General features: G+C 42.4%; 1 protein-coding gene across 1 annotated transcript in view; it reads right to left on the bottom strand.

The window, feature by feature from the left end:
- MALRD1 (MAM and LDL receptor class A domain containing 1) overlaps positions 1 to 21,841 on the bottom strand; it is a 481,748-nt gene that overhangs the window by 352,096 nt on the left and 107,811 nt on the right. The window contains 4 exon segments of the mRNA XM_043509412.1: positions 3,210 to 3,383; positions 3,866 to 3,975; positions 6,874 to 7,020; positions 17,079 to 17,283. Coding sequence (XP_043365347.1) covers positions 3,210 to 3,383; positions 3,866 to 3,975; positions 6,874 to 7,020; positions 17,079 to 17,283 — 636 coding nt within the window.

Raw genomic sequence — 21,841 nt, 5'->3', positions numbered from 1 at the left:
CATTGATGTGAAATATAGCTTTTGCTTCTTAGCCTTATTTTAAACAGTTTTCTTGATGATAAAAATAATCACGGGGGGAGGGGGGATGACTGGCACATTTATGAAACAAGAGATGCTCACATGATAGTCCAGCCATGAAATGCCTCAGGAGAAATTTTCAGAACACCCCAGATCAATTGCCTGATCCAAAATAAAGGCAAACAGTTTCCAAGGGGCCATTCCAGCTGGCAGGAATCACTGGGGCATTGGCACACTCTTGCCACACCCCTGCAGGGTTAAGAGTGTGTAGAAGCTACTATGGCAGTGCTATATAACCTAAGGATCCATCCACATGCAGGAGGAATTTTCATATGGCCAGATCCACCAGGTCAATGGCTACTTTATGTTGGTGGAGTAATGCAAATCTACCAGAAGGCATGGCAAATCTACCAAAAGATCTGCCCCTATATCTTCCAGAAGGCAAATTCTGTGCTAAAAGACATACAGGACTTGTGATGGAGTGTGATTATGTCCCACCAATATGTGCTTGAAGGGAGATTGCCTTGTCCCACTCTTGTAGTCAGAACTGAGTGCCCAGGGTTGATGCATCAGGGCTCTGGGATGTTTAACCCTCATCCTGGCTTTTTGCGCCTATTGGTGTGAATCGCTACATGCCAATCTCTGACCGTACCCAGAAAGGAGAGTATTCAGCTGAAGAATCATGTTTTCTAAACTGACGTAGCATTGGAATTTCAGGGAGTACTAGTGGAGGCTTGCTGTGAATCCTAGTTCAGGATTTGATAGCATAAGGCAGTGCTGTAGAGCAGTTTTCATGATGACATTTGATACACCATGCCTAAAGGCCATACTTCTGTAATATATGTTGGGCTCAGTTTGACTGGCACAGTGATGTGATTTCTAGTACCATACTGTACTCTTATGAATGGGCACAATATTTCTAGGAGAGCTGATTACTTTAGATACACTAAGTGGATAAATAAAATGTTTCGAGATATCCTATATGAGCCAGTTTGGTCAGGTATTCTATAAGTGACCTATCTATATCTCTGTTCCATAATTTACTTTGATTTTACTAGAATATTTGTCAAAATCTGGTAGGTTCCAAAACAGGATCTCTTTTCAGTTTGGTGGTCATTACATTTCCAAAGACTCATTGCAGGAAGTGATTCGAATGTTATTCAGCAATAGTATCATTGAATGGCCTCTTTCCAGGAAGTAAAAGAGGCAAGACTTTCATGTCAATATGGACTGAAGCATGTGAAATTATTGAAGATTTTTTCTAACAATATTAATGAGAAGTCTAAGGATAAAAGCAAAATCTATAAAGGTGAAGACAATTAATTCGAATATAAGAAAATTACTGACACACTAAAGAAGTGTGCAATATATAATTGCTGACTTGGGAATGCTTAATGCTATTGCTTTTGTCCTCTTGGTACTGATCTGATAAAATAAGCACATTGTTAACCTCTAATGATGTTCAAACAGCATCCTGCACAGCAGAAGTTGGGTTGATTAAACTCTTCAACTCTGCTAAAAGTGTCAGTTTGCATCACCCACCATGGAAGAGAATTCTATGTGGGAAACAATCTATTGTCCATATTACAGTGCCACATGAAGGATTATATTTTAATCCGGGAGCTAATGACCACTTTGCAGAATCAACACTGAGGATGTATCCTATGGGTGAGCACAGATGAAACATTACTTTTGTAGTAGCCTGGAGATCTGACTCTGGTTCCATTAAAATAGAAAAACACCCTGTAAGCCAGGTTCTCAAATTGTGCTCTGTGGAGCATTTGCTGATCCCATGCTGCTGATTCGCCTCCTCATTTGCACATGCTAATAGCATCAAACAAAAAGGTACAGGTGCAAACACTTTCCCTGTATTACTTTTCTATTTTTATTATAGTAGCCACAGGCACATCATCAATTGTGACTGGGAGGTGAAGTGGTCCAAGTGACCTGAAATGAGAGGAAAGTTGCTCAACAACTAATCAATTGTGATATCTCTGCAGCAATCTCCTCATGGAAAAGTTTGAGGACCCTGGCTGTAATCCATAGTTTGACAGTTTTTATTATGACAGTAGCATACAAAATGTAAAGACCAAAACAGGAAGATTGCTTTGCTAAATGCTTTACATTTTAGTTGGTGAGTGATTCATCAGTTGTTTTCTACACCTAGTTAAATGCAGGTATGAGATAATCTCAAAGTCAAACTAAACCCTGTGGTTGGAGATCAATGGTGAAGTATTGAATGTTACTGCCTGAAATGTCCAGGAGCCTGCATTCACCCTCCCGGTAGCCAATATCATTAGTTGCTAATTTTTGAGTATAATCATAGAATTACAGAAATGTAGGGCTGGAAGGGACCTTGAGAAGTCATCAACCCCAGCTCCACGTGATGAGGCAGCAACAAGTAAAACTAGACCTTCCTGACAGGTCTTTGTCCAACCTGTTCTTGAAAACCTCCAGTGATCGGGATTCCACAATGTCCCTTGGAAGCCTATTCCAGAGATTAACTACCCTTATAGTTAGAAAGTATTTCCTAATGTCTAACTTAGATCTCCCTTTCTGCATATTTAGCCCATTCCTTCTTGTCCTTCCTTTAGTGGATATAGAACACAATTGATCACCATCTTCTTTATAACAGTCCTTTACATATTTGAAGACTTATCAAATCCCGGCTTCAGTCTTCTTTTCTCAAGACTTAACATGCCCATTTTTTTCATCTCATAAAACAGGTTTTCCTCAATCTTTCACCATGTTTTTGCCTCCTCTGGGCGGTCTCCAATTTGTCCACATCTTTCCTAAAGTGTGGCACCCAGAACTGGACACAGGACTCCAGTTGAGGCCTCACAAATACTGAGTAGAGAGACACAGTTACCTCCCATGTCTTGCTTACAATAGTCCTGTTAGTAGACCCCAGAGATGTATGCTTTTTTCCTCAACTGTATCACAAATACTCATCCCACTTTTTAATAGACTGTACATCTGCTACTTGATTTTCCTCATAAATGTGTGATTTTCATGCACAAACTTCTGAAACATTGACATTCCTCTTTTATTTCCACATCTATAGAAAAAGCTTAAAGGAATTCTTTATAAAAGTGTAAGCAAAGATTATTTTAAATTAATAAATTAATTCTAAAAGTCATATTAGAATAACTATTTGTACACAAAAGAAATATAATTGCCAGTACAGTTACCTGGAAAGGTGGTGACATTTCCTCAGGTTTGCTTTCTATAAGAATATTTGCTTTAGTCCACTGCCTCTTGGACAAACCTGTCATGTTACCAAGTTTTTGCAAATCCTCACCAAGGACGGTTCTCTTAAAGACAGAGAGCTGGGAATCCTGAGACAACTGATACCAAAATATTATCTGTTGAAATAAATGTTTATTAAAAAAGTGTTGGACAGCTTGCCAACCTACAGCAATTTCAATATACATTTACACCATTGTAATATAAACTAACTTTGCATTTGCAGTACCACTGTATTGTGTACACACCCACAAGACTAAATGCAGCAGGCATACAGGAAACACACTTTGAATGTATAGGATCCGAAAGGATAGCAATCTGTGTCAAAAAGGTAAAGCCACTATAAATATGTAACTATGATTTTTAAAATGTATTTCCATCATAACCTATAGACATCTATCTGTGATTTCCCTTACCTCACTGGGGGCTCCCATCAGGGAGCTCCACCAAGAATAATTTTTGTTTTCAAAACTGTACCCTGAGACATGGGTGAAATATCTGAAAGGGCAGCCTAAGATAGGCTTAAGGAAAGTCAGAGAATGAGGTAAAACACACAATACCTCAGGACATGAAGTGATCACAATTAGTATCAAACAGCTACCTGACAATGAACAGAGTCAAAGGACAGCTTAGTAAGGATAGGACTCCTGAGGTGGGACATGACAGGTTTCATGCTTGCCTGTGGTGATCCTCCAAAATAAATGAATGATCCTGAAAAATAAAATCAATGAAATGTTAGAAACACTGTCCCACAACGGTGAACATTTATGTGAGAGAACTAGCCTTTTCTTAATGATCTCCTCATGCATATTCAATACCTTCATTTATTGTAACAAGTGGAGTAGCATTCTCTTCCATTAGATCACTAGGAAAATTTTGGGACAGCCTTTGGCTACCCTGTATGAGTCTGAAAGGATAGGGTGAGAGTGTAGGGAGCTCTCTTCCCCACTCCCAATGCCCCCATGTGGGAAGTCCTAAGTACAAGGGTGGGGGACATGTGGGAGAAGAAGAAACTAGAGACTCCAGCAGCACTCGACACTCTAAAGGGTATGCAACTGGGCTGTTTGGAGTCAAGGCTAAGGGTCTCCCCCTCATTGTTCCTAAAAGTGCACAGAGGCCACTGTTGAGGGAGTAAACACTGGACATCTGCAATGAAAGCTCAAATGCTGGGGTCCAGCACTTTTCCAGAGAAGTTCTTCTTCCATCTGCCCTCCTCAGACAGAAAACTTCAGACGTGTGTGTGTGTGTCAGTCAAGCACTACAGCTGCCCAGCTATCCCACTCCTCCACATCCCACTTCCAGAAAGGGTCCAGTTCTCAGGGTGTAGGAAGGGTGCACCACTAGGAGCACTGACAGCCTGAGAGATCAAAAAATACAGACCTCAGCTGCGAGCTCCAAAATACCACTTTAATTGGTTTTAAATAGTGGTGTAAATAATGTTTAGAATCAAAATTCAATGACACTCAGATTAGGTACAGCATTCTGTTTATTCTTAAATTCCCACGGCAGCCTAGCAGCGTTTAGGTATGTTAATGTTGTGAACCAATGAAATAAGCTATACTTTCTCCTGTGGTCCACAGACTTCGCATTGTTGTCTGTGCTAGTGGGGATGAAAGCTTAATTAAAGATCTAATCTGAATAACTGCCTTTGGATTGGAACTATAGCAGATGTGCTCAAGACAAAGGTAGGAAAGGATAAACATCTTCAAGGGCCCCTAAAGCTGCACATTTTAGGAGCCATCAATGCTGCCTTCATTGAATACTGAAAAGTTTTTCATGACAGTCTATGCAAAGTAACACCAAGGGCACATTCTTGCCCACGGATATTACACTCATCGTCTTGTATCTTAGCAAAACAGTTACTGCACTGGCACAGTTATGCACAGTAGTCATTCCCCAGTGATCCATGGGAATGGAGCAGAGGGCTCCCAAGTGAATGACGACATACACAATTATACACAGGTTTGGATTACCCAGGTTGATACAGAGAGGTGCCAGGCGCATCTTCCTGAACAAACAAAGCCTGCTACTCTCCGTGGCACCGGTGACATCCTAACTGATAAGCAGGCAGAGTTTTCACTGGTACTTCATGGGACACAGCTTCAGTCTGTAGGTGAGGCTCCATAGTAGCCCTGCCAGCAGAGGTTTTGAGGGACATATCCTATCCTGAGCCAACATTACTCACTGTTCAAGCTGTGCTGCTCCCCTCCCACAGCAGAAGGAAATTGGGGCCATATCGCACTTCTATAACTTCCTGCTGGTGAATTATTGCAACCAGAGGTACCCTACTACCTGCTAAGTGCTGACAGGAGCTGGCATAAATCAGGAATGAATCTACCCTGCTGAACTGAAGAAATATGGAGAACTACCAGGGAGATCCTCCCCACTCCAGCCCCTTTATACTGTTTAAAAGGGTCAGAGTCGTGTCAAGGAGCCCTAACGTCCTCATATCTAACTAGGGGAGGATCCCCCATGCAAGCATGGTGACAGACAACCAAAAGGAGTGTCAGGGTGGGGCTGAGGTTAGGAGGGATCTGTTGAGGTGGGGCCACAGCATGGCAGGGATTATGGGCAGCTCTGCAACTCATAGGGTAGCCTAAGGAGGCTACTCTAACTTAATCAGGCTCCCAAGACTGACCAGGTTATGCTTGGGACTCCTCCAGCTCCCCAGGATTAGGAGTGCACAAAGGTGGCTTCAAAACTCCTTAGCATCCTTTTCTTGGGCTGCAAGTTCTACGCTGTGCCTCTTAATTCTGCAGGGTTTGAATGGAGTGCAGGAAATAATGTGGCCACGTACTGAATGTTCGGAAATAAAAATGAAATATTGAAGAGCTGCTCATTAAGCAGTGGGAAAGCTTTATCCAAAATTGGCCTTGGAGCATGCCCTAAAGGCGGTCAGGTTTTGGATTAGTCTATTCTCCTCTGGAAAGTGCATAATAAATCCTATATTTTGATAATGCTGAAATCATAGAACGCTTGACACTGTAGGTTATCATGTAAGACATTTTGAGTATTGCACAGCGCTTTGTAAAAGCATTTGACTTTTACAAAAGAATGCAAATGAGCTCTCTTTATTTAAATTCCTTTCCCTCTACTGAACACACTGCACAACAACAACGAGATAGCTACTGACTGAGGTAGAGCAACAATGCAAAGGATACTGTACATTCTCTGCCTGTCCAAAGCAAAAGTGATCAGGATGTCTGTACTGCAGAAAAAGAAAACTGTTCAAATTATTTACTGTGAATTCAGTCCTGGATTTAGTGGAAAATTTGCCTGAGAAATAACTAAAAGAATAGGCTCTGTCTAAATACTGGATATAATGGTGGTTCAAAACCAACACTACAACCAGCATTAATTAGCATCTCACTAGCGGTCTTGAAATTAATCGTGGTATAGGCATAGAAACTTAAACTCCAATGACTTCTCTGGAGACTTCTCAGGAAGAGCACAACTGAGGAACATTAAGGGGCCAGAGAGAATAAGCTTGTACAGATGCTATGCATGTTACATATATTATGTCGTTTTTAGTCTCCTGCTGTCAGTCAGGCATCCTTCATGAACATTAAAATTCACTTTTAGAAGGGAAACTATGCAAGAGAGACTCACCGTGTTCACTGTTGGTTGTATGATCTCTGTTAGGAAGTTTTGTGTCATTGGAAGTCTCTCCTTTTATTATATTCCATTTAGCATCTTCTGTGTTTAATGGCTTCCATCCACAAAAACCAGACTCAAAGTTACATGTAGTATAATTTGCTATTGTAAGCAGAAGAATAAGGAAAAAGTCATATATCACAGGTTTATGCTGGAATTGTCACTCTTATTCTCCTCAAGTGTAAACTGGTCTGCCCTATTTAAAAAAAAAAGAACTAATGGTATGTTTATTGCAATCTGAATCACTTTTCTTCATGAATGCATCCGATGAAGTGAGCTGTAGCTCACGAAAGCTTATGCTCAAATAAATTTGTTAGTCTCTAAGGTGCCACAAGTACTCCTTTTCTTTTTGCGAATACAGACTAACACAGCTGCTACTCTGAAACCTGTATTAAGAAGTTCTTGATTTTAATGGTGAAATCTTAAGGAAGTTCTGTCAACAGGCGATTCATTTGCAAGTAGTTACAAATACTTCCTGAAATCACTAAAAAGGAAAACTTTTTACAAGAGAAAGCTCATTAAGAATTTATGGTAAAAATTTCATGGGCCTAAATAATTTAAATTGAAAGTCAATGGAATTTAAGGCTTAAATGCTTAAGTCACTTTTGAAAATGGGAGTTAGGCTCCTTAATCACTTAGACACTTCAGAAAATTTTACCCAAAACACAGAAGGCAATTAAACTGCAATCAAGTTGGCTGAATGGCTTCAGATTAGACCAACACTGGCTGTATAACAACATTACACTCTCTCAATTTTCTACTTAACTCAAAGAAGGCATTATCTCCAGAATTATAGCCAAATTAAATAATTTATTAGTATAATACATTATCAAAGTTTTCTTCTCAAGCACAGAACAACCTGGAAATGTATTATATATCTTTCTAAATCCTTTAGGGCATTTATCACAATTGTGGAGAGTACTGTAGTGATTGTACACGGTTGTGACAAAGATCCAAAAGCATTTATTACATCATGCAACTATCATCCCAGATTCCATTTTTCAAATTGTGAGAAGCAGAGCATTAACATAAAATAGAATTCAGCTCTGCTCACATGACTCAGCCCTAAGATTCCTCACACTATGCAGACAAAGGCTCTCCCAATTACTGATAAGTCCTATGCTAAGAAACAAAACACTTAAATCAGCACCACTGAATTAGATCTACAATGCACATTTAATTTTAACCTAATACACTGGTCCCCATTTGCTATCACATATTAGTTAAAGATGGTACTTATATTATTAAATTTATCTAATTAAGAAATGCTTAGGCTTTTGACAAGGTATCTTGTTAATTAGACTTCAATTGCTAATACACTAAAGTAGAGTATGCAAATTGCTATCCAGTTTAAACTATCTTGCTATCTACTAATTAAATACCTAGATCCCTAGGCATTATACTTACTTAGGCAGTCATTTGATGTAGACAGTATGAAAAAAAAAAATGAAGAATGCATTTAGATTTGCTTTACTTAAACAAATATCTATTTCTTCTGCCTCCCCCGTCCCTCCTCCTCCAAACCCTGGCAAAGATCTTCTGCATGAGAAACTCAGAAATTGTCTACACAGTCAGCTAGTGCACAGCAATCCAGGGTTTAAAATCTATAGTGCACCAGTTTGCTACACAATAATTGGATGTGGATCCTGCTACAACACACTGAGTTCCATAGTGCACTTGGACCAACTGCTAGCAGCAACAGCTCAAAGCACACTACAGAAGTTGAGTGTGATAACAGGGTCTGCATGATAACTTAGCGAACAGTAGGCTAGTGCACTGTACATTCACACCATGGCTTGCCATGCACTAGGGGCAGGCCTACACAACAACAGGGATTGATGCTCTGGAGATGGATCCACTGGCGATCGATTTAGGGGGTCTAGTAAAGACCTGCCAAATCAATTGCAGATCACTCTCCAGTGGACCCCTATACTCTATCCCCGACAAGAAGAGTAAGGTAAGTCAACATGAGATTTTCTCCCACCAACCCCCCATGGCGTAAACCCCACGGTAACTCGATCTAAGGTACATGGACTCCAGCTGCATTATTCATGTAGCTGGAGTTGCACAGTGTAGGTCAACTTACCGCGGTAGCGTAGATGTAGTCTATGTCTCCTTGTGGACAAGCTCACAATGTATGGGCTACACGGTACTAATCAAAAAGACCTTCCATAGTAAGTGATATATTTATTTGTATGGCACTACCCAAGTGCAAGAAACTTTATATATTAGCTAGAAGTCTCCTCTCATAAGGGAGAGACCTGTCCAAACCTAAAATCCCTGTTTAATTATATAGGTGTTATTAGATGTGTGTGTGTGTGTGTGTGTGTGTGGTGTGCTGCTCCAGCTCTGCGCAGACCCCAGTTGAACTGCCCAATGACCACAAAACTTTAGTAGCAAAGGCACCTGGCCAGGTTTATTGTCAACCAAGCATGGTAATAGCACCTGGCAGACTCTACAAAGATACTACAACATATATGCCCATGACTATAGACGCAGCTCAGTCAGTGGCGGGACTTTCCACTGCCCCCTAGGCTGGAAGAAGGGTTAAGGTGAGGTATTCCAACATTTATAGACTGAGACAAACAATGTAGGATCAACAGCTTACTTATTCCCTTACACGTTTTATGACATGATTGTTACCTCCCATTGTACTTTCCTTCTGATGTTAAAGACAAACATTCCTATTCACCACCTGTCTTCATACTTTTACTCCTGAGGTATTAGACAAAATATCACTATTCATCACTTTTGTCAAATCATTTTATTGCTAGGCTGAGGTGTTCTTGTACTGGCCTGGTGGAATGTGTTTACATATTCAGCGTGCTTTAGCAATGCTAGCAATACTTGTGCTGAGTTAATGTACCAGACACTGCCTTGCAGGCAAGCATCTGCTTTTGACATGGCCTGACTGTTGCTTATAGCATAACTTTTGCTGACATTAATTCAGGCCCCAGGCTCATGCTTCAGGCTCTTTCTTTCTACTACAACAGGTAGTCTTCACTGCTTGGATTTTAAATCTGGATATAGATTTCCCTTTTTTTTTTTTTTTAAGAGTCTGTAAGGAATAAAAACAGCGCTAATGCTGACTAAATACTTTACTGAATGACAGAAGAACCACCACAGGTAGAATTCCAGAAGGTTCTGTCTTGACTCCCTTTTTATTTAATGTGTGCTTATGTCAAGAGCTGAAAGTAAGCCGGTACGGGCTGGTACGACATACCAGTAAGAAAGTGGCTGCCAGTACAAGCCAGTACACACACAGCCGACATTAAAGTGCAGCCAAGGCAGCACTTTAAGCACTGTACCGGCAGAGCCACTGACAGCAGGGGCAAAAGGGGCAGCAGCCCCAGGGCCCGGCAATTTAAAAGGGCCCAGGACTCCTGGCAATGGCTGGAGCCCCGGGCCCTTTAAATTGCCGCTGCAGCCCTGGGCAGCGCGGGCCGAGCAGCACTGAAGGGCTGGCTGGGGGAGTCTGGCCCCAGCCCTGCCCTTCCACCTGAGGACCCGCCCCTTCTGCGGGCCCAGAGCCGCCTCGCCTCCCCTCCCCCACCTTGCCCGGTCCTTTAAGTTACTTTCACCCCTGCTTAGGTCCATTGTCAAGTTTAATGCAGAGATATGGGTCACAGTGTCTCTCTGTTGCTCAAAAGCTTGTCTCTCTCACCAACCGAAGTTGGTCTAATAAAAAAATATATTAACTCACCCACTTGTGTGTCTAATATCCTGGGATTAAAAAGGCTACAACTATACTACACATACATTTAATCAAACGTTCTGAGTTTCACAAAACAAGTTAATGCTCTGTGAACCTTTTTTTCCTCCATAAATGAAATCCATGTTCAACTATGCATTCAAAAAGTCATTCTATAAAACAGTTGAAACACAAAACTTGTGTTACACTATATATACACAATGAAGAAATCCATGAAAAAAATATCTTGTATGCTGCTCAATTTATAATTCACAAACAATAGACAGATCAAGACCTGATGGACAGATGTTAGCATGCCCTGCAAATAAATGAGTCTCATGTAGATGGTTTAAACATTTACTAAAATAAATATTCAGGATCAAGAAAACCATCCACCCACTTTAAACTCCCCAGCAAAATAAATATGTATATACTTTCATATTTTAAAAGTTCATCTTTAAAATTTCAACTTAAGTATTTGCAAGTGCAAATTGGTATACTGCAGCAAAACGTGCATATTTCCAAAATTATCTAAATAATTGCCTGACTTTAGAGTATTTGCTACTCAATGATTTACATCTTCGCTGAGCCTCACAAAATCTAATTTCTAGAGATGGAGCAGGTGAATTCAGAAGAGTTAAACTTCTTCTCAATATGAGTGGTCTTAAGCTTCTCACCAGACTTTCCAAACAGCAATAGGTGCTGTTTATATTTTGGAAATAGTTACAGAAAGTCACTCCTCATAAAGATGTTGTAGTTCTATGAATGTTGATTGGTCTAACTTGTTGGTAATGTTTATATTATATAACAGTATAGCCTAACCCAGTGGTTCCCAAACTTGTTCCGCCGCTTGTGCGGGGAAAGCCTCTGTAGGGCTGGGCTGGTTTGTTTACCTGCCGCGTCCACAGGTTCGGCCGATAGCGGCTCCCAGTGGCTGCAGTTCGCTGCTCCAGGCCAATGGGAGCTGCTGGAAGCGGCGGCCAGTACATCCCTTGGCCCGCACCACTTCCAGCAGCTCCCATTGGCCTGGAGCAGCGAACTGTAGTCACTGGGAGCCGCGATCGGCCAAACCTGCGGACGCGGCAGGTAAACAAACTGGCCTGGCCCTGAACAAGCAGCGGAACAAGTTTGGGAACCACTGGTCTAACCAAATATGGTATCTGAATTCCATACAAAAAAGCTTGCTTCATTAGCTATTATGGCATTTGTAGAAAATCTTTCATATTAGGTGGACAAAAATTTAAAAAAATATCACTATACTGTTACCCATCCTTCAAGTTAGTTTTCTAAATGCTGAATGCATGTTTTTTTAATTCATCAATGAATGAATTGTGATCCATTAATTTGTTGGCACCCATCGTGAAATGGGAAATTTAGCAATAGTTTTGAGAAGGACCTATGCAAAGAGGAAATTTTTAAAATGTAGAACCTGAAACTGCAAACATGTGCTGTAGTAATTTACTCACATGAGTAGGTTGGTTTCAATGGGACTACTCACATGAGTAAATTTATTCACATGCACAAGTGTTTGCAGGATCAGGCCCTCACTTTTCAGAAGTTTAGAAGAAGAAATGCATTTTAGGTATATGAAGAACTGTATTGCACCTCTGAACTAATAGTTATATAGAAGTAAAATAAAAAATTACCTATTTCATACGGTAATAATTTATATTTTTAGATCATTTGTGTTAAGTTAGCATCAATGAAGGAAAACATTATGTCCTCTCCTCTTTCTATAAAGAAGCAGTTGAATTAAAATAGGAAATATCCTGTAAATCACTAGGCAACAGCTGGCTGCCTCTGTATTAATTCAGAATGGAAAACTGCCAGCACAGTACCATGCGAGTCCTTCATCAGAAGGAAAATACTGAGAATAAATGTGTCCAAGAATAGATCCTAAAAAATGTACCAATGTGCTGAGTAGGAATTTTGTTTCGAAATTCATGTAAAAAGTTTAATGTACTCAAAATATTGATAAAAGAAAAGGAGTACCCGTGGCACCTTAGAGACTAACAAATTTATTTGAGTATAAGCTTTCGTGAGCTACAGCTCACTTCATCGGATGCATTTGGTGGAATTTTATGACTATATTGAAAATGAAAGACAAGGTGGGAGAGGTAACAATTTTTTCTGGACCAATCTCTATTGGTGAAAAAGGCCAGGCTTACATTACAAACTTACATTGGTATAACTACATCGCTCGGAGGGGGGGGTAGTGGGGAGAAAAATTCACACTCCTGAGTGATGTAGTTATACCAACCTAACCCCTAGACTAGACAGCATTATATCGATAGGAGAGCTCCCATCTACATGGCTACTGCCTCCCATGGAGATGGATTAACCACCCCAAAGGGAGAAGATCTCCCATCAGCATGATAGTATTTTCTCTAAAGCTGCAGAGCTGAATGTGTAGACAAGCTCACAGTCAGCTTTTTAGCTTACTCAGAGCTTTTTAGCTTATGCAGAGCTTTTCTTCAGGGCTGAGAAAGGTAGTCAGAGCCTCACAGCTAAATACAAGGTAAAACAGATTGTTTAGCATAAGTAGTTAAATATTTCAAGGGGCCATTGAAGGCAAAGTAGCCGATTAACACCTCCCCAGTCACGGGGGAAGGAGAATAAAAAGCTGGGGGGAGAAGGGGCTTAGTTTACATTGAAAATGTGCATATTTGGGGATGGAGGGAAGGACACTTTGTGCATTAGATTTTTTGTGTTAAATAGCATGGAAACTGTCAGAAGGATCTTAGAGACTAACAAATTTATTAGAGCATAAGCTTTCGTGAGCTACAACTCACTTCATCCGATGAAGTGAGCTGTAGCTCACGAAAGCTTATGCTCTAATAAATTTGTTAGTCTCTAAGGTGCCACAAGTACTCCTTTTCTTTTTGCGAATACAGACTAACACGGCTGCTACTCTGAAACCTGTCAGAAGGATGGATTTCCTAAGCGGGGAAAGACCAATCAATGGAATGGTCCTAACAATGGAATTCTTATGTTCACTGAAGTTCGATCCATGAGGTATCCATGACCATAAAGATACCTCACATGATCTAATCTTAAAAAAATATTTGTAAAGATTTGTTCCCTTTCCCCTTTCCTCCCACAGAGCACTGTCTCACTAAGGAGCAGCATATACCTGCTATATGACTCACTGTTACTCACTCAAATTTCAGAAAAACAGCCTCACAACAAGATAGATTTTTTAACTTGGTATAACCCAACTCAATAGGAAGCACATAATCCCTGTATCTCAAATTAAATCCAGTGTGGTAGTTTTCCCCTCCTAAAATATAACTAGAATCCAGTCAGTATGCAACACTTGTGCCATGTGGTGAAATCACTGTCACCCACCTACACAATGCCTGAGTGGTGCTGTCTGAGGCTTTTTGTACACAATCTACATGGGCAAAAAGTAGGAATGGACTCCTGTCATAAATATAAAGGGAAGGGTAACCATCTTTCTGCATACAGTGCTATAAAATTCCTCCTGGCCAGAGGCAAAGTCCTTTTACCTGTAAAGGATTAGGAGGCTAAGAACCTCACTGGCACATGACCAAAATGACCAAGAAAGGAGACAAGATACTTTAAACTCTGGAGAGGGGGGAAACAAAGGGTCTGTCTGTGTGATGCTTTTGCCGAGAACGGATCAGAAATGCTCTTCAGAACTCCTGTAAAAAGCTAGTAAGCAATCTAGCTAGAAATGCATTAGATTTCCTTTTGTTTAAATGCCTGGTAAATAAGCTGTGCTGAATGGAATGTATATTCCTGGTTTTGTGTCTTTTTCTAATTTAAGGTTTTGCCTAGAGGGATTCTCTATGTTTTGGATCTGATTACCCTGTAAGGTATTTACCATCCTGATTTTACAGAGGTGATTCTTTTACCTTTTCTTTAATTAAAATTCTTCTTTTAAGATCCTGATTGCTTTTTCATTGTTCTTAAGATCCAAGGGCTTTGGTCTGTGTTTACCTATGCAAATTGGAGAAGATTTTTATCAAGCCTTCCCCAAGAAAGGGGGTGTAGGGCTTGGGGGGATATTTTGGGGAGAAGATGTCTCCAAGTGGGCTCTTTCCCTGTTCTTTGTTTAACAGGCTTGGTGGTGGCAGCATAGGGTTTAAGGACAAGACAAAGTTTGTACCTTGAGGAAGTTTTAACCTAAGCTGGTAAGAATAAGCTTAAGGGGTCTTTCATGCAGGTCCCCACATCTGTGCCCTGGAGTTTCAGAATGGGGAAGGAACCTTGACAACTCCTTCCAGACCTAAAGAACAATTACTAGGCAGAGCTCTTACCAATGAACCAAAGTGGGGGAGAGGAAGAAAGCCTTTTGTAGTAATAATCAAGGTGGGTCATTTCCAGCAGTTAACAAGAACGTCTGAGGAACAGTGGGGGGGAGGAGGGGGAATAACATGGGGAAATAGTTTTACTTTATGTAATGACCCATCCACTCCCAGTCTCTGTTCAAGCCTAAGTTAACTGTATCCAGTTTGCAAAAAGAAAAGGAGTACTTGTGGCACCTTAGAGACTAACAAAATTTATTAGAGCATAAGCTTTCGTTAGCTACAGCTCACTTCATCGGATGCATTTGGTGGAAAAAAAAAACCCTATATATCCTATATGTATCCAGTTTGCAAATTAATTCCAATTCAGCAGTCTCTCGTTGGAGTCTGGTTTTGAAGGTTTTTTTTGTTGAAGAATAGCCACTCTTAGGTCGGTAATCGAGTGACCAGAGAGATTGAAATGTTCTCCGACTGGTTTTTCAATGTTATAATTCTTGATGTCTGATTTGTGTCCATTTATTCTTTTATGTCGAGACTGTCCAGTTTGACCAATATACATGGCAGAGGGGCATTGCTGGCACACGATGGCATATATCACATTGGTAGATGTGCAGGTGAACAAGCCTTTGACAGTGTGCCTGATGTGATTAGGCCCTATGATGGTGTCCCCTGAATAGATATGTGGACAGAGTTGGCAATGGGCTTTGTTGCAAGGATAGGTTCCCGGGTTAGTGTTTTTGTTGTGTGGTTGCTAGTGAGTATTTGCTTCAGGTTGGGGAGCTGTCTGTAAGCAAGGACTGGCCAGTCTCTACGTAAGAGACTAAATGGACACAGATCAGACAACAAGAATTATAACATTCAAAAACCCAGTCGGAGAACACTTCAGTCTCTCTGGTCACTTGATTACAGAATCAACTGCTGGAAGTGGCCCACCTTGATTATCACTACAAAAGGTTTTCTTCCTCCCCTCAACCCCCGCTGGTAATAGCTCATCTTAAGTGATCACTCGCCTTACAGTGTGTATGATAACACCCATTGTTTCATGTTCTCTGTGTATATAAATCATCTCTCCACTGTATTTTCCACTGAATACATCCGACGAAGCGAGCTGTAGCTCACGAAAGCTTATGCTCCAATAAATTTGTTAGTCTCTAAGGTGCCACAAGTACTCCTTTTCTTTTTATGGTTGTTTAAGTGATCATAAAATAATGATTCAAACTGCAAGGCTGGTACAAGGGAAAAATCTATAATTTTTAATTCTTTTCAAATAATTTTAACAGAAAATTTTATTGACTACAGTCTCATTCCAACAGAATTTTAGGTGCCTACACTTTTAGGTGCATACAATTTCTGATTTGAACCTGCAAGAAGCATTATATATGCAACTATCAGTATCTTATCTGTCATCTGCATGAATAAATGCAAACATTTGGAAGTTCAGAAATGTAGCCAACACACACATAAGTATGCCATATAATCTTCATTAGAAGCCAGAGCATCCGTTAAAATTACTTCCATATGCAGCTTTAAACCAAGGCAGGCTCGTCAATATGAGCATTGTCTATTAAATTTAATTACTTTCCTGTGGCTTGCATGGTAGAATTGTGGCTACTAAGCAAAATAATCTTCAATTAAAAATGTAATTGCTAAGATACTGCTACTAAACTGAAGCAGTTGCTAATTAAAGGCAGCCTCCAAACAAAGGTACGCATAAATGTTATATTGCCACATTACACACACGTACACGCTCTCAGTCAGAGACCTATGAAATTAGAGAAAAATTCAAATTTTAGATGAAATTAGAGCAAAATCTAAACCCCGATTTTTTTAAAAAAATCCCTTATAGAGATATAAATAATTAGGGATAAGTCTGAAACACAAACATCATACAAATCTCTGTGCCCCTTCAAACTATTTAGGATTTATTATCTGGATCTGAATCTTGTGCTGGAGCCTAGATAAATAGGAGTAAAAAGAAGTGGAAAGAAAGATGGTGTGATCAGTTATAAAAATTTTTACATGAGCTTGTAAATCATCCTAGGCCCAAACCTTCTGGATGAAAGCTGCTATATAAATAAGGTACTATTATTACCAGTTTTCTATCCAGTTCTTCTCTGATTATGATACAAATACCATATGATACTATACCACAATGCTTTTTGACATCCTCTCTTTATAAAACAACTTAATTCACTTACAACAAGCTGTTGGATTTTCATCACTTCCATCAGAACAGTCCAGCTTGTAATCACAGGCTGATCCACTAGCAACACACTGGCCATTGGCACAGGTGAACTCCTCTGCGGAGCAGAGCTCTGGTGATTCTGTTGACTGGTCTGAGAACTGGAGGTTATCCAGACAGATAAGCCCGGTCCTGCTCTGAATAGTTCCTTCAAACACAAGCTGTGAGAAATATTATTGGTTAAAATATTTGCATAAATATATGAACTGACAGAAAAAAAAAAACAGGGATTTTTCTTTCACAAAATGTGAAAAGATTCATTATAGATGGTGTAGGTAGCTGCCTTTTATAAGACTCTTACAGCTACTTATATCTTTGCCAAACAAACTGTTTAGGCTGTGTGACAAAGATCCTGCTCTACCTTGGTGAGTCTTGCGCTTACTGGCAGATTTGCTCGCCTTGGAGCTTCACGGCAGCCCTCAGCTTGGCCGTTTTTCTGAATTCACAGTCCAGGTCGACTCCTCCTGTGTCTGACCAGGAGTTGGGAGGTTTGGGGGGAACCCGGGCCTGCCCTCTACTCCGGGTTCCAGCCCAGGGTCTGTGGAATGCAGCTGTCTAGAGTGCCTCCTGGAACAGCTGTGCAACAGCTACAACTCCCTGGGCTACTTCCCTATGGCCTCCTCCCAACACCTTCTTTATCCTCCTCATAGGACCTTCCTCCTGGTGTCTGATAATACTTGTTCTCCTCAGTCCTCCAACAGTCCACGTTCTCACTCTCACCTCTTAGTACCTCTTGCTCCCAGCTCCTCACACACACACACCACAAACTGAAGTGAGCTCCTTTTTAAAACCAGGTGCCCTAATTAGTCTGCCTTAATTGATTCTAGCAGCTTCTTGATTGGCTGCAGGTGTTCTAATCAGCCTGTCTTAATTGTCTCCAGAAGGTTCCTGATTGTTCTGGAACCTTCCCTGTTACCTTACCCAGGGGAAAGAGACCTACTTAGCCTGGGGCTAATATATCTGCCTTCTATCTGCCCCGGAGCAGCGGGGACAGCAGAGCAGCTCACAGCAGGAGTTTGCCTGGGAGTTCGCCTGGAGTGAGCCCAGTGAGGCTTACATCTTGCCAACGTCTCTGAGGAAGCTCCGTAGTAGGTAGGTGATATGGAAGGGGGGGATTCAGCTGTTGTGACCTGCACTGGATGTGCCATGTTTGTCTTTCTTCCACAGGACAGAAGCGACTTTGTCTGTACAAAGTGCAAGCTGGTCTCCATATTGGAAGAGAAGATTGAAGGTCTGGAGCAACAGGTAACGACCCTGCGTTGTATACGAGAGACTGAGGATTTTCTGGACCGAACTCAGGATAGCCTTCTAGGGGCACAAAGCTCTAAAGATGTAGAGCAGGTTGCACAGAGGAGCCAAGAGGCCAGTGAAGAAGCTTGGCAACATGTGACCTCCAGAAGAGGTAAGCGGAATGTCCGGGTTCCAGTAACACAGACACAGGTAACTAACCGCTTTCATGTTCTCTCCACAGGTACCATTGCGGAGAGTGGACCAGATGATAGGTCTGGGGGGAGAAAGCAGAAGGAGACTCCGCTGGTTGGGAGGCATGAGATGCGATGTCCTGAGGTTGGGGGTTCCACGACCACCACTCCCAAGAGGAGAAGGCGGGTGGTGGTGGTCGGGGACTCTCTCCTCCGGGGGACTGAGTCATCTATCTGCCGCCCTGACCGGGAAAACCGAGAAGTCTGCTGCTTGCCAGGGGCTAAGATTCGTGATGTGACGGAGAGACTGCCGAGACTCATCAAGCCCTCGGATCGCTACCCCTTCCTGCTTCTCCACGTGGGCACCAATGATACTGCCAAGAATGACCTTGAGCGGATCACTGCGGACTACGTGGCTCTGGGAAGAAGGATAAAGGAGTTGGAGGCGCAAGTGGTGTTCTCGTCCATCCTCCCCGTGGAAGGAAAAGGCCTGGGTAGGGACCGTCGAATCGTGGAGGTCAACGAATGGCTACGCAGGTGGTGTCGGAGAGAAGGCTTTGGATTCTTTGACCATGGGATGGTGTTCCATGAAGGAGGAGTGCTGGGCAGAGACGGGCTCCATCTTACGAAGAGAGGGAAGAACATCTTTGCCAGCAGGCTGGCTAACCTAGTGAGGAGGGCTTTAAACTAGGTTCACCGGGGGAAGGAGACCAAAGCCCTGAGGTAAGTGGGAAAGCGGGATACCGGGAGGAAGCACAGGCAGGAAGGTCTGTGAGGGGAGGGCTCCTGCCTCATACTGGGAATGAGGGGCGATCAACAGGTTATCTCAAGTGCTTATATACAAATGCACAAAGCCTTGGAAACAAGCAGGGAGAACTGGAGGTCCTGGTGATGTCAAGGAATTATGACGTGATTGGAATAACAGAGACTTGGTGGGATAACTCACATGACTGGAGTACAGTCATGGATGGTTATAAACTGTTCAGGAAGGACAGGCAGGGCAGAAAAGGTGGGGGAGTAGCACTGTATGTAAGGGAGCAGTATGACTGCTCAGAGCTCCGGTACGAAACTGTGGAAAAACCTGAGTGTCTCTGGATTAAGTTTAGAAGTGTGTGCAACAAGAGTGATGTCATGGTGGGAGTCTGCTATAGACCACCGGACCAGGGGGATAAGGTGGATGAGGCTTTCTTCCGGCAACTCACGGAAGCTACTAGATCGCATGCCCTGATTCTCATGGGTGACTTTAATTTTCCTGATATCTGCTGGGAGAGCAATACAGCGGTGCATAGACAATCCAGGAAGTTTTTGGAAAGCGTAGGGGACAATTTCCTGGTGCAAGTGCTAGGGGAGCCAACTAGGGGGAGCGCTTTTCTCGACCTGCTGCTCACAAACCGGGTAGAATTAGTGGGGGAAGCAAAAGTGGATGGGAATCTGGGAGGCAGTGACCATGAGTTGGTTGAGTTCAGGATCCTGACGCAGGGAAGAAAGGTAAGCAGCAGGATACGGACCCTGGACTTCAGGAAAGCAGACTTTGACTCCCTCAGGGAACAGATGGCCAGGATCCCCTGGGGGACTAACATGAAAGGGAAGGGAGTCCAGGAGAGCTGGCTGTATTTCAAGGAATCCCTGTTGAGGTTACAGGGACAAACCATCCCGATGAGTCGAAAGAATAGTAAATATGGCAGGCGACCAGCTTGGCTTAATGGTGAAATCCTAGCGGATCTTAAACATAAAAAAGAAGCTTACAAGAAGTGGAAGGTTGGACATATGACCAGGGAAGAGTATAAAAATATTGCTCGGGCATGTAGGAAAGATATCAGGAGGGCCAAATCGCACCTGGAGCTGCAGCTAGCAAGAGATGTCAAGAGTAACAAGAAGGGTTTCTTCAGGTATGTTGGCAACAAGAAGAAAGCCAAGGAAAGTGTGGGCCCCTTACTGAATGAGGGAGGCAAGCTAGTGACAGAGGATGTGGAAAAAGCTAATGTACTCAATGCTTTTTTTGCCTCTGTTTTCACTAACAAGGTCAGCTCCCAGACTGCTGTGCTGGGCAACACAAAACGGGGAAGAGATGGCCAGCCCTCTGTAGAGATAGAGGTGGTTAGGGACTATTTAGAAAAGCTGGACGTGCACAAGTCCATGGGGCCGGACGAATTGCATCCGAGAGTGCTGAAGGAATTGGCGGCTGTGATTGCAGAGCCGTTGGCCATTATCTTTGAAAACTCGTGGCGAACGGGGGAAGTCCCGGATGACTGGAAAAAGGCTAATGTAGTGCCCATCTTTAAAAAAGGGAAGAAGGAGGATCCTGGGAACTACAGGCCGGTCAGCCTCACCTCAGTCCCTGGAAAAATCATGGAGCAGGTCCTCAAAGAATCAATCCTGAAGCACTTAGAGGAGAGGAAAGTGATCAGGAACAGTCAGCATGGATTCACCAAGGGAAGGTCATGCCTGACTAATCTAATCGCCTTTTATGATGAGATTACTGGTTCTGTGGATGAAGGGAAAGCAGTGGATGTATTGTTTCTTGACTTTAGCAAAGCTTTTGACACGGTCTCCCACAGCATTCTTGTCAGCAAGTTAAGGAAGTATGGGCTGGATGAATGCACTATAAGGTGGGTAGAAAGCTGGCTAGATTGTCGGGCTCAACGGGTAGTGATCAATGGCTCCATGTCTAGTTGGCAGCCGGTGTCAAGTGGAGTGCCCCAGGGGTCGGTCCTGGGGCCCGTTTTGTTCAACATCTTCATAAATGATCTGGAGGATGGTGTGGATTGCACTCTCAGCAAATTTGCGGATGATACTAAACTGGGAGGAGTGGTAGATACGCTGGAGGGGAGGGATAGGATACAGAAGGACCTAGACAAATTGGAGGATTGGGCCAAAAGAAATCTAATGAGGTTCAATAAGGATAAATGCAGGGTCCTGCACTTAGGATGGAAGAATCCAATGCACCGCTACAGACTAGGGACCGAATGGCTCGGCAGCAGTTCTGCGGAAAAGGACCTAGAGGTGACAGTGGACGAGAAGCTGGATATGAGTCAGCAGTGTGCCCTTGTTGCCAAGAAGGCCAATGGCATTTTGGGATGTATAAGTAGGGGCATAGCGAGCAGATCGAGGGACGTGATCGTTCCCCTCTATTCGACACTGGTGAGGCCTCATCTGGAGTACTGTGTCCAGTTTTGGGCCCCACACTACAGGAAGGATGTGGATAAATTGGAAAGAGTACAGCGAAGGGCAACAAAAATGATTAGGGGTCTAGAGCACATGACTTATGAGGAGAGGCTGAGGGAGCTGGGATTGTTTA

This window comes from Dermochelys coriacea, chromosome 2, assembly GCF_009764565.3.
Source record: "Dermochelys coriacea isolate rDerCor1 chromosome 2, rDerCor1.pri.v4, whole genome shotgun sequence".
Lineage (NCBI taxonomy): Eukaryota > Metazoa > Chordata > Testudines > Dermochelyidae > Dermochelys > Dermochelys coriacea.
The sequence above is the reverse complement of the archived record's forward strand: the minus strand, read 5'-3'. Positions and strand labels throughout refer to the sequence as shown.